The sequence below is a fragment of the Coloeus monedula genome (assembly GCF_965178545.1).
Source record: "Coloeus monedula genome assembly, contig: HAP1_SCAFFOLD_492, whole genome shotgun sequence".
Classification (NCBI taxonomy): Eukaryota; Metazoa; Chordata; class Aves; order Passeriformes; family Corvidae; genus Coloeus; species Coloeus monedula.
Genome location: NW_028120469.1, coordinates 386 through 11,605, shown reverse-complemented (window position 1 = coordinate 11,605; position 11,220 = coordinate 386). Strand labels below are relative to the sequence as shown.

General features: G+C 45.0%; 1 protein-coding gene across 1 annotated transcript; it reads left to right on the top strand.

Annotated features, from left to right (window-relative positions):
• Positions 1-9,395: 9,395 nt before the first annotated feature.
• LOC309585824 (olfactory receptor 14J1-like) lies at positions 9,396-10,328 on the top strand (the record flags this gene model as incomplete). The annotated part of the gene is made up of 1 exon (XM_082303664.1): positions 9,396-10,328. The coding sequence occupies one exon, from the start codon at positions 9,396-9,398 to the stop codon at positions 10,326-10,328; it is 933 nt and encodes a 310-aa protein (XP_082159790.1).
• Between the last annotated feature and the right edge of the window lie 892 nt (positions 10,329-11,220).

Here is an 11,220-nt window from a genome sequence, read left to right as displayed (position 1 = left end):
CCCCGATATGGCTGTGATATCACAGGGCAGAGGTCTGACATCATAGAGCAGCCTATGACATCACTGAGTGGTTGTGACATCCCAGGGTGGCTGTGTGACATCCCAGGGGGTTGGATGCCATGGCAACCCTCAGCAGTTCCAGTTCCCTTGGAAACCCCCCCAGGCCCCATTGCTGCAGTCAGGCTCCGTGGCCACTTGCCCGCAGAGCTGTGGCTGCCCTCGGCTGCCATGGCAGCCCTCAGGACAGAGCGGTGCCAGGCTGGTGCCAGCTACAATTGCAGTGACACTCGCTGATGCCCTCAGGTGCCACGGCAGCCGCCACAGGGACCAGTTCCTCACTTTGGTGCCACGCACACCAACGCTTGGCCCCGCTGCCATGGGCATTGGCACGGTCACCCGCACTCAGGGCCCGTGGCCGGGCACTGCTGCCATGGACACGGGCACGGAGCCCTGGGCCACAGGCGGCTGCCATGGCCACCAGCCCAAGGTCCCGTGGCCAGGGCCGGGGCCATGGAAAGGAACCCGTGGAGCCGTGGTGATGCTGGGTGGCCATGGGGTGCTGCTGCGGGCTGGGCCAGAGGGAATTTCCTTGCCAGGCCTTTCTCTGGGGCTGTGTTTGGCTCTGTGCTGAGCACAGCGTTGCTCACACTGAGATGGTTTTGTTCTTGCTGAGCTTGCACAGAGCCAAGGCCTTTCCTGCCCCTCGTCTGGCCACGCTGGCGAGGGGCTGGGGGTGCGGGGCAGCTTGGGCGGGGTCACAGCCAGGACAGCTGACCCCAACTGACCCCAGGCATATCCCAGACCACAGGACATCATGCTCAGTGTATAAAGTGGGGGGAACAAGGAGGAAGGGGGGACATTTGGAGTGAGGGTTTTTGTCTTCCCAGCTAACACTCAGGCGGGATGGGGCCCTGTTTTGCTGGTGGGCAGGGTCAGCACCAAAGACACAGACACCAACTGAAGGAACTGTGCAATTTATAAAATTTATAAAATTTTAGTCTTTCTTTCTCCTTTTTGCTTTCTGTTTCTTGTTGCTTTCTTTCTTATTTTCTTTTATTCTGCTTTTCTGCTTTTCTTTCTCATTTTCTTATTGCTTTCTGTCTTCTTTCTTTCTTGTTATTTTACCTTTTTCTTTCTTTTTTTCTTTCTTCATTTTTTATCTGTTTTTTCTCTCTTTTTTTCTTTCTTTTTCTTTCTTGTTGCTTTCTATTTTTCTTTTTTCATTTTTCTTCTTGGTTTCACATTATTGAGTCCTTATTTTTTTAATCTTTGCTTTCCATGCCTTTATTTTTTGTTGCTTTCTTTCTTCTTTCTTTCTTTCTTTGTTTTCTTTCTTTTTTCCCCCTTTCCCCCCTTTTCTTGTTGGTTTCATGCTATTTAGTCTTTCTTTCTTCACTTTTTTCTTTTCTTTTTCTTCACTTTTTTCCTTTTCTTGTTGATTTCTGTCTTTTCATTTCCTTTCCTTTTTTCTGTCTTTCTTCTTTCCTTCCTTTCTTCCCTGCTTTCTTGCTTTCATTTTTATATCTTTTGCTTTCTCTTTCTGTTTCTTGTTGATTGCTTTTTCTTTCTTCTTTTCTTTTTTCTTTTTTTTCCCTTTTTCTTGTTGGTTTCGCATTATTGAGTCTTTCTTTCTTAATTTTTTCAGTCTTTGTTTTTCCTTTTTTTGGTTTTCTTTTGCTGTTTCCTTTGTTCTTTCTTTCTTTTTTTGCTTTCTTTTTTCATTCATTTTTTCTTGCATCTTTCTTTTTTGGTCTTCTTTTCTTTCTTTCTTCCTTGTTTCATTCTTTATTCTTTTCCTTTTTCCTTTTTCTTTTTCTGTTATACTCTTGTTGGTTTCATGTTATTTCATCTTTCTTTCTTCTTTTTTCATTTTCTTGTTGATTTCTATGTTTTGGTTTTCTTTCTTTCTTTCTTTCTTTCTTTCTTTCTTTCTTTCTTTCTTTCTTTCTTTCTTTCATTTTTATTATCCTTTTGTCTTTTTTTCCCTTTTTTTCTTCATTTTCATGGTGGGGTTTTTGGTTTTGGGGTTTTTTTTAGTTTGTATTGTTTCTTGTTACTTTCTTCTTTCTTTCATTTTTCCCCCCATTTTTCTTGTTGGTTTCACATTATTGAGTTTCTTTCTTTCTTTCTTTTCTTTTCTTTCTTTCTTTCTTTCTTTCTTTCTTTCTTTCTTTCTTTCTTTCTTTCTTTCTTTCTTTCTTTCTTTCTTTCTTTCTTTCTTTCTTTCTTTCTTTCTTTCTTTCTTTTTCTTTCTTTCTTTCTTTCTTTTTCTTTCTTTCTTTCTTTCTTTCTTTCTTTCTTTCTTTCTTTCTTTCTTTCTTTCTTTCTTTCTTTCTTTTTCTTTCTCTTTCTTTTTCTTTCTTTCTTTTCTTTCCTTTTTTCTGTCTTTTTACTTTCTTTGTTTCTTCATTTTTTATGTATTTTTTCTTTTTTTCTGTTTTTGTTTCTTGTTGCTTTCTCCCGTTCTTCTTTTTATTTTTCTCTTTTTGCTTTCTTTTCCCTTTTTATTCTTTTCTGTTGCTTTCTGTCTTTCTTCTTTCTTTCCTTTTTGCTTGCTTTCTTTTTTGTTTTCTTTCATCTTCTTTCTTTCTCTTCTTTTTTGTCTTTCTTCCTTGTTTCTTTCTTTCCTTCTTCTTTTTTTTTTTGTCTTTTTTTATATTTATTTCCTTGTTGGTTTCATGCTATTTAGTCTTTCTTCCTTGTTTCTTCTTTCCTTTTTTCTGCCCTTTTTTCATTTTCTTGTTGACTTCTGTCTTTTGATTTCCTTCCTTTCTTTCTCCTTCTCTTTTTATTATCTTTTTGCTTGCTCACTTTCTTCATTGTTTAATGATTTTTCTTTTTTCTTCTATTTTTCATTTTCCTCGTTGATTTCATTTTATTGAGTCTTTCTTTCTTTCTTTCTTCTTTTTCTTCATTTTTTTCTTCACTTTTTTCATTTTCTTGTTGATTTCTTTTAGCTTTCGTTCTTTCTTCATTCTTTTACCTTTTTTCTTTCTTTTCCTGTTTTTCTTTTTTTGTTGCTGCTTCCTGTCTTTCTTCTTCTTTTGCTTTTTTCCTTTCTATTTTTCTTTCATTTTTTCTTTTGTCTTTCTGGGTTTTTTTTATTTCTTTCTTGTTTCTTTCATCTTTTTTGTTTGTTTGTTGTCTTGTTGCTTTCTTCTTTCTTTTGTTTTTGTTTTTTTCATTTTTCTTTTTCATTTCACACAATTGAGTCTTTTCATTTTTTCTCCACTCTTTTTTCATTTTCTTGTTGATTTCTGTCTTTTCATTTCCTTCCTTTCTTCCTTTCCTGCTTTCTTGCTTTCATTTTTATATCTTTTTGCTTTCTTTCCCTGTTTCTGTTTCTTGTTGCTTTCTTTGTTTCTTCTTTTCTTTTTTCTTCTCTTTTTTATTTTGTTGATTTCTGTCTTGGAATTCCTTTCTTTCTTTTATTCTTTCTTTCACCTTTTTTCTTTTTCTGTTTCTTGTTTCTTTCTTCTTTTCTTTTATTCTGCTTTTCTTTTTTCTTTTTGCTTTTCTTATGAGTTTCTGTCTTCTTTCTTTCATTTTCTTTCTTTTATTCTTCATTTTGTAATGTTTTTTCTTTTATTTTTTCTTTTTCTTTTTTTAATTTTCTGTTGCTTTCTTCTTTCTTTTTTTTCATTTTTCTTCTTGGTTTCACGTTATTGAGTCTTTTTTTCATCTTTATATTTCTTCGCTTTGTTCATTTTCTTGTTGATTTCTTTCAGTTTTCTTTCTTTCTTCATTTTTAAATCATTTTTCTTTTTTTTCCTTATTTTTTTTGTTGCTTTCTCTCTTTGTTCTTTTTTTGCTTTCTTCCTTTTTTTTGCATTTTTTCCTTGTGCCATTCATTCTGTTCTTTTTTTTTCTTTGTTTCTGTCCTTCTTTCTTTTTTCCTTGTTGTTTGATGTTGCTGAGTCTTTCTTTCTTCATTTTTTTAAACTTTTGTTGTTGTTGTTGTTTTCTTTCTTTCTTTTTTTGCTCTCTTTCTTTTTCATTTATTTTTTCTTCCATCTTTCTGTCATAGGTTAGCAAGCATAGTCCCGGAAGGAATGTCCTTGCTGAGGGGTGCTTACAGCTTCCTCTGGGACCTGACAGAACCTATCAGCGGCCAGTTTGAATATGGACAATTCTTTAAGCCACTTAAAGTTGTGACCGCCTCTGTGATCCACACTTAAGAATGGACCAGGCCGGGCCGGGCCACGGCCATCCTGAAGCCAGGGGCCTGTTCCAGCCTTGGAACCCCCCCCACTGCCTTGCCGTGGGCAGCTGGAGCGGCTTGGCTCTCCTCCCTCTCCACTTCTATAAGAAAAATTCCAGCTGCAAGGCCGAGGTGAGATTAACCCTTTTATTGCTGTGAAGAGCTGAAAACCTGAGGGAAGAGAGAGGAGATGCTTAAAGCTGAAATTCTGTTGTGAAGCTATGATATATCAGAGTATCCTGTTGTAATTTCCTGAAGATATGGGGGGGTGGAGTGTTCAGCTCGTAAGCAAAAGCACCTGCGCTGAGATAGGCAGATGCTGACGCAGCTGTAATTTCATGAGAAGTTTGGACAGGGAGAGATGGACCAGATGAGGACTTTTGCTCCAAACGGGAAAGGAGAAAACCTCAGTCCCTAGAGATGCTCCCAGAGATAGTCCTAACGATGAAGATGAGGAAGACCCTTTGCTCCCAAGGAAGGAGAAGGGCCTCTGTTTTTGTTTCTGAACAGCTCAACCTTAAAATTGTACCCCAAAAACTTCAAGAGTGGACCCTCGAAAGCAGTTGCGGGAAAAGCTGCAAGTCGGGGGAAAGGACTCACACGCAGGCAGAGAGACTCCTCTTCCTAAATGGACTGAACAATATTTGGAAGTGGGCGGCTGTCTCGTTGTGATAATGTTTTCATAGCATGAGCAAGAAGAGACTTCTGTTTCTAAATGGACTGAGCAAGGTTATTATGGAAGTGGTAAACAGACTGAACATCTTAAGGGTTGTCTTTTTACATTGTCAGTGGGAGAAGGGAGGAAGGTGGGGGGAGGAGGAGAGTTCTGAAGGTGGTATAATTTTTTTTCCTTCTTTTAGGTCTGTTAATAAACTTCTTTATATTCTTTCAAGTATGGTGCCTGCTTTGCATTTCTCCTAATTCTTCTCTCACAGAAGATAAACAGGAAGGAGTATTTTGGACCAAACCACTACACTAAATTGGTGTTTCTGCCCAGTTACAAACCCAACCCGCTACAGTCCCCGAGAAACCAGCTCTGTATTGGACTCAGGATAAAACAAAGGAAAAGAATTGTAAGTACAGTAATAGGGTCAAACCCTTTCAATACAATGATACAAACAAACCCCCTTATTTTGGGATCCCATATATATCAAAATATATAATCAACAAAAATATAAATCAACAAAAATTTGATCACTGGAGGGCACCAGATGGCCTATTTTGGATATGTAGAAAAAAGAGCATATGCAAAGCTCCCCTCTCGGTGGAAAGGGAGTTGTACCCTGGGAATCATACACCCAGGATTCTTTCTTTTACCCGAGCCAGACGGAGATCAACTAGGAATACCAGTGTATGAGGATCTGAAAAGGAATAAAAGAGAATTGATTGGAGGATCTCAAAAATGGGGAGATGAGGGATTGCCCACTCAGCACATAATTGAAACGTATGGGCCAGCTACCTGGGCACAAGATGGGAGTTGGGCGTATCGAACCCCAATTTACACACTGAATCGGATTATAAGACTCCAAGCAGTTGTAGAAATAATAACGAACCCAACTGGTCAGGCACTGGAATTATTAGCTAGCCAACAGAGCCAAACAAGAGCTGCGGTGTATCAGAATAGGTTGGCTTTAGACTATCCATTGGCTGAAGAATGAGTGTTTGTGGAAAATTTAATACATCAGGTTGTTGTTTGAAGATAGATGACCATGCGGATGCCATCCTAGATATATCCAAAAATATCAGAAAAATAGCCCATGTACTGGTCCAAAAGTGGGAATCTGCACTAAAACTTAGCTGGTGGGATAATGTACTGGGAATAGAATGGTGGAAGAAGTGAGGCTTCTTCCTTTTATGTGTCACTGCAGGCTTGATATTTCTCCTGTGCCTGATCCCCTGTTTTATTCTATTAATATCTACTGTGGTCCAAGGCATGCAAATAGTACCAATGCCTGTGGAAGCAAAACTGGCCACATCTGGAACGGCACAAAAGATCATGGTGTTAAAGAAGCAAAATGATATCAAAGATCCCTTTGAAGAAGCAAGATTGATTTGTGAAAAAAATGAGCAATTAAAGGCTAGAAAACAAGGGATACTGCTCAAGCCAAATGATCTGTAAAGAAAGGAAAAGGGAGTTATTGTTATGAATATATTGTGATGTTGGCTTTTCGCATGTTACATAATGTTAGAAAAACTTTCCCTAGATTCTGTAATGTAATACATGATCTAGAATGTCTATTGTTTATGTAGTCAATTTAGAAAAGATAGGCAGAGAAAGCCTTCACATTCCTGGAGTATCTTATCAGAGAAGAAGAAAACCAGAAACCAGAGAGAGAAGAATTTATGGAGAGAACAGAGACATAGTGGAGCCAAGGAGGAAGATAAGGCTGATGGGATGATACACAGAAACTCCAAAGGATTTATGAATCATGCATGATTGTGATGAATATGCAATAAGAGATGTACTTTTAAAGACGATCTTTTGGATGTAAAGGTGGGCCTTTGGCTCTCTGCCAAAACACCCGGCCGTAACACCCTTTTTGCTATTGTCTCCTAATGGTCCCTTTTATTAAACTTCTTTAAAATTTTACAAAAAGTGAACCTCATTTTTCACAACTCCTTGGAGGAGAGAATTGGAGGCCAGGATTGAACAAAAGCTCTCACAGACTCAGTGTGGAAAGGAAAATCCAAAGTACCTTAAAAACCTTGAGTATCTCAAAGCATTAATGAGCCCCACTGAGTGTTGTTACTGACAAAGAATCTCCAGGGACTCATTAGAGCAGAGAATTGGGGGCCAGGATTGCACAAAGCTCTCAGAGACTCCCAGGCAAAAGCCAAAGCCAAAGTCCTTTGAAAACCCTGCAGTCCCTGGGAGCATTGAGGAGCCCCCAGGGCCATTCCTGACCAAGGCTCCCCAGGGACTCCTTCCAGCAGATCCCTGAGGCCACTGGGATGTGGGGGGATGCTGAGGGCAGGACAAGGGGCTGACAGTGTCCAGCCTTGCTGCGGCTGTGCCAGGAGGCCCCAGGGCCTCAGGACAAGGTGTCTCCTCCCAGCCCTTGGTGGCCCAGACGCTGCTGTGCCCCAGGGCACCAAGACTTGGCTTCTCTTTGTCCCCCCTGCCATCCCTGGCTCCAGTTCTCTGCTCTGACTGGAGCCTGAGGACACTTTCTCAGTCGTGTCCCTCACTGGGACCCATGAAAACTTCCAGAAACTTTGAAGTTTGATTCTGGCTGGAATCCTTGAGAGGTTTGTGCCAGTCCCTGTCAGGGACTGATGTTCAGGGCCTCAGCACCAAGGCCCGAGAGGGTCATTCCAGTCCTTGTGCTGTGTGTGTGCTGCTGAGCTGGGCCGGGCTCCTGGCACAGAGGCAGCTCCTGGCAAGCGGCAGCGCTGCAGAGAGACAGCTCTGGCCAGGAGCAGCTCCTGGGCACAGCCCAGCAGGGCTGGGGCACTGCCTGCAGCCAGCCCGGGCACAGCACAGAGGCACACAGGGCTTAAACTCAGCCGGGGCTGGGAAGGGGCTGGGAAGTGACTGCGGGAGAATCACTCCCAGCCCCTGGCACAGGAAGCCTCTGGCTGCAGGACACGGCAGCTGCAGCTCCTGGAGGGATCTCCTAAAGCTGCAGCATCCCCCTGCCTACAGATTCTGTGAGTACAACTCAGAGCATCTTGAGTGCAGGGGAGGTGAAATGCTCATGAGGCTCTGACGTGCTGAGGGTCTCTGATCACTCCCAGAATATTTCCAATACAAGGATTTTGATAGAAATGAGGAAATTTCCTTTGTTTTCAGTTTCCTACCACTGGAGAATGGTGGGGAGGGAGGATAAATATTAAAGGTGTTATGACTTTTGTCAGGTCCCTGGGACATCCAAACTGTTCCTTTTAGTGATCAGCAGGTGCACAGGAGATCCCTCCTGTGATTTCAGCCACTCCTGTGCCCATGGACAGCACCAGCATCACCTTGGCTGGACCCATCAGGCTCAGTCTGAGCTGTCCTTTCTCCAAGCTGCAAACAGAACCTGCCCCAGCCAGTGTCCTGCACACAGGCAGGTTTCTGTAGGGCCAAGGAGAGTGCACAGAGATTTGGGGTCTGTGAGTGCTGGCAGGGAGAGATCAGGCACAGGGAAACAGCTCCAGGAGGAAAATCCCCAGGAAGCAGAGATGAGATCAGGGAAGGAGAGAAAACAAAGCCAGCAATGTGTCAGGGAGAGTTTAGAGATCCCCACAGGGTCCCCTCCAGTGCAGCCCCTCCCTCTGAAGAAGCCCCCTCCCTCTTGTGCCCCCCAGCCAAGCCTCTGCCCTCAGGGCCGGGGGTCCAAGGCGTGAAGCCCCTCCTGGGCAGGCAGAGCTGCAGCAGAGCCGTGGGGCAGCTCTGCAGCCCCGGGCCCAGTTCCCTCTGCAGAGCACAGGGCTGGGAGCAGCTGCCCGGCCCTGGGGGCTCTGGGAGGGGGCACAGCTGGCTCAGGGTGACGCTGGCCCCAGTGCCCGGCTGTGGGCAGGGCTGTCAGTGCAGCCAGGGCAGCAGCTCAATCTCCCTTCGTCCAGTGCCAGCTCTGGGACTCTTGGCTCTCTCCCCGAGGTTTCCTTCCAAGCTGGGAGTTTCCTCCAGGATGCAAGCGTGTCCTGAAGCATCTTTGTGTTATCTGAAAGGCCCAGAGAGAGGAGAAAAGAAGAGGTGCTACAAGTGTGCAAATGCTGTTGGGTTGGTGAAATGAGCCAGGGGTGTCCTCGGCTACGAATGTGGTGCTGAGACCTTGAGAGAGGGACGGACATTTGGGGGTCTGTGGTGGATCCATCTGCTCCCAGCAGCACCTGGTGATCTTTAAGGGAAACATGGGAGGGCGAACATTCTGCATTTGAGAAAAGTGAAAGCCCAGAGAAACTCTGAACAGGTCAGAATGACAGAGAACCTCCCCTGAGTCTCCACTCATCATCTTTGCCTTGCAAAAGTTGCTCTGTTCTCCCTGAGGGCAGCAGAAATGCTGAGGATTTCTGATATCCAAGAATACCAGGAGAGATATGGGGGGAGCTTAAAAACAAAGACCTCAGAACTCTTAAGCACGAAAGGGTGTCTGTGTATTTTCCAGGGGACGGTGTACAGGAAATGGCTTTGATTGTAGTTACAGACATCTCCTCTAACTCTTCATTGTTTCATTCCTCATGAACAGGTGCCCATGGCCAGACACAGCCAATGTCCAACAGCAGCTCCATCAGCCCCTTCCTCCTGCTGCCATTGGCAGACACGCGGCAGCTGCAGCTCCTGCACTTCTGCCTCTTCCTGGGCATCTCCCTGGCTGCCCTCCTGGGCAGCGGCCTCATCATCAGCGCCGGAGCCTGCGGCCAGCACCTGCACAGCCCCATGTTCTTCTTCCTGCTCAGCCTGGCCCTCACCGACCTGGGCTCCATCTGCACCACTGTCCCCAAGGCCATGCACAATTCCCTCTGGGGCACCAGGCACATCTCCTACTCAGCATGTGCTGCTCAGGTGTTTTTCTTTCTGTTCTTCCTCTCAGCAGAGGATTTTCTCCTCACCATCATGTACTACGAGCGCTACGTGTCCATCTGCAAAGCCCTGCACTACGGGACCCTCCTGGGCAGCAGAGCTTGTGCCCACATGGCAGCAGCTGCCTGTGCCAGTGCCTTTCTCTACGCTCTCATGCACACGGCCAATACATTTTCCCTGCCCCTGGGCCAGGGCAATGCCCTGGGCCAGTTCTTCTGTGAAATCCCACACATCCTCAAGCTCTCCTGCTCCAAATCCCACCTCAGGGAACTTGGGCTCATCGCTGTCAGTGTCTATTTGCTCTTTGGCTGTTTTGTGTTCATTGTTTTCTCCTATGTGCAGATCTTCAGGGCTGTGCTGAGGATCCCCTCTGATCAGGGCCGGCACAAAGCCTTTTCCACGTGCCTCCCTCACCTGGCCGTGCTCTCTCTGTTCCTCAGCACTTCAGCATTTGCTCACCTGAAGCCCCCCTCCATCTCGTCCCCATCCCTGGATGTGGCCCTGTCAGTTCTGTACTCGGTGGTGCCTCCAGCCCTGAACCCCCTCATCTACAGCCTGAGGAACCAGGAGCTCAGGGATGCCCTGAGGAAAATGATGACTGGATTTTTTCAGCAGCAATGAAGTGCCGGTTTTGTTCTCCACAGCTGCAGTGTAACTCAGTGCAGGCCCAGCCTGTCTGCTCAAGTTTTTCATAGTGGCTGTGTGTGTGCAGGGTTTCCTTTTTCATTTTGTGATAATGTTGTGCTCAAGGAAACTTTATTTATCCCGTCATCATCCCATTACTGGGATCATTCATCTTATTTATAATTCACTGCTTACACCTCGAATTTTACCCAGAGACAATGGAAATGAGGAATCACCTCCTCTCTGCACTGTAGCAAAATAAAGGATCCTGCAGCAACTTGTTGGTCAAAAATGCTTCCTTTGAAACCTCATCTGAATCTGGCAGGGCAGTGCCTGTGTGCAGAGGGGGAGAGAAGCTGAGTCCCAGCACAGCAGCAGGGCCAGGGAGCAGCAGCACTCGGTGCTTTCAGAGCTGCTCTGTTTATCCTTCCACGCTGTCCTTCTGTCCTTGTGGGAGTCCTCAGCTCTGGCTGCTGCGCTGCTCTCCTGCTCTGTGGTGCTCCTGTGAGCACAGGAGGGGTTGACAGTTTTGTGTTATTTAAAAGTAGACAGCAGTGGCTGGAATTGCTGGGCTGATGAGTGAAGTTTTTCAGAATTTTATGGCCCTGGCATGTGAGTCACAGTTGGATCACAGCGAGTCCTGGAGCTGCCAACCTGAACATGAATAACAGAATGGACAAAGCTGCAGCTTAAACGTGACCTAAAATAAATCCCCAGAGTGGCCAGCCCAGAGATCATGGTCTGTGAACTGGAACAACCACATTACAACAGGGACTGCAGACCCACCAAAACCCCACCCAAACCCAGCTCAGAGGGGCCATGGTGGCCCCGTGGCAACCACTGGGCACCAAAGCAGTGAAGCCGTGGAGAGCGAGAGGCTCAGTGGCTG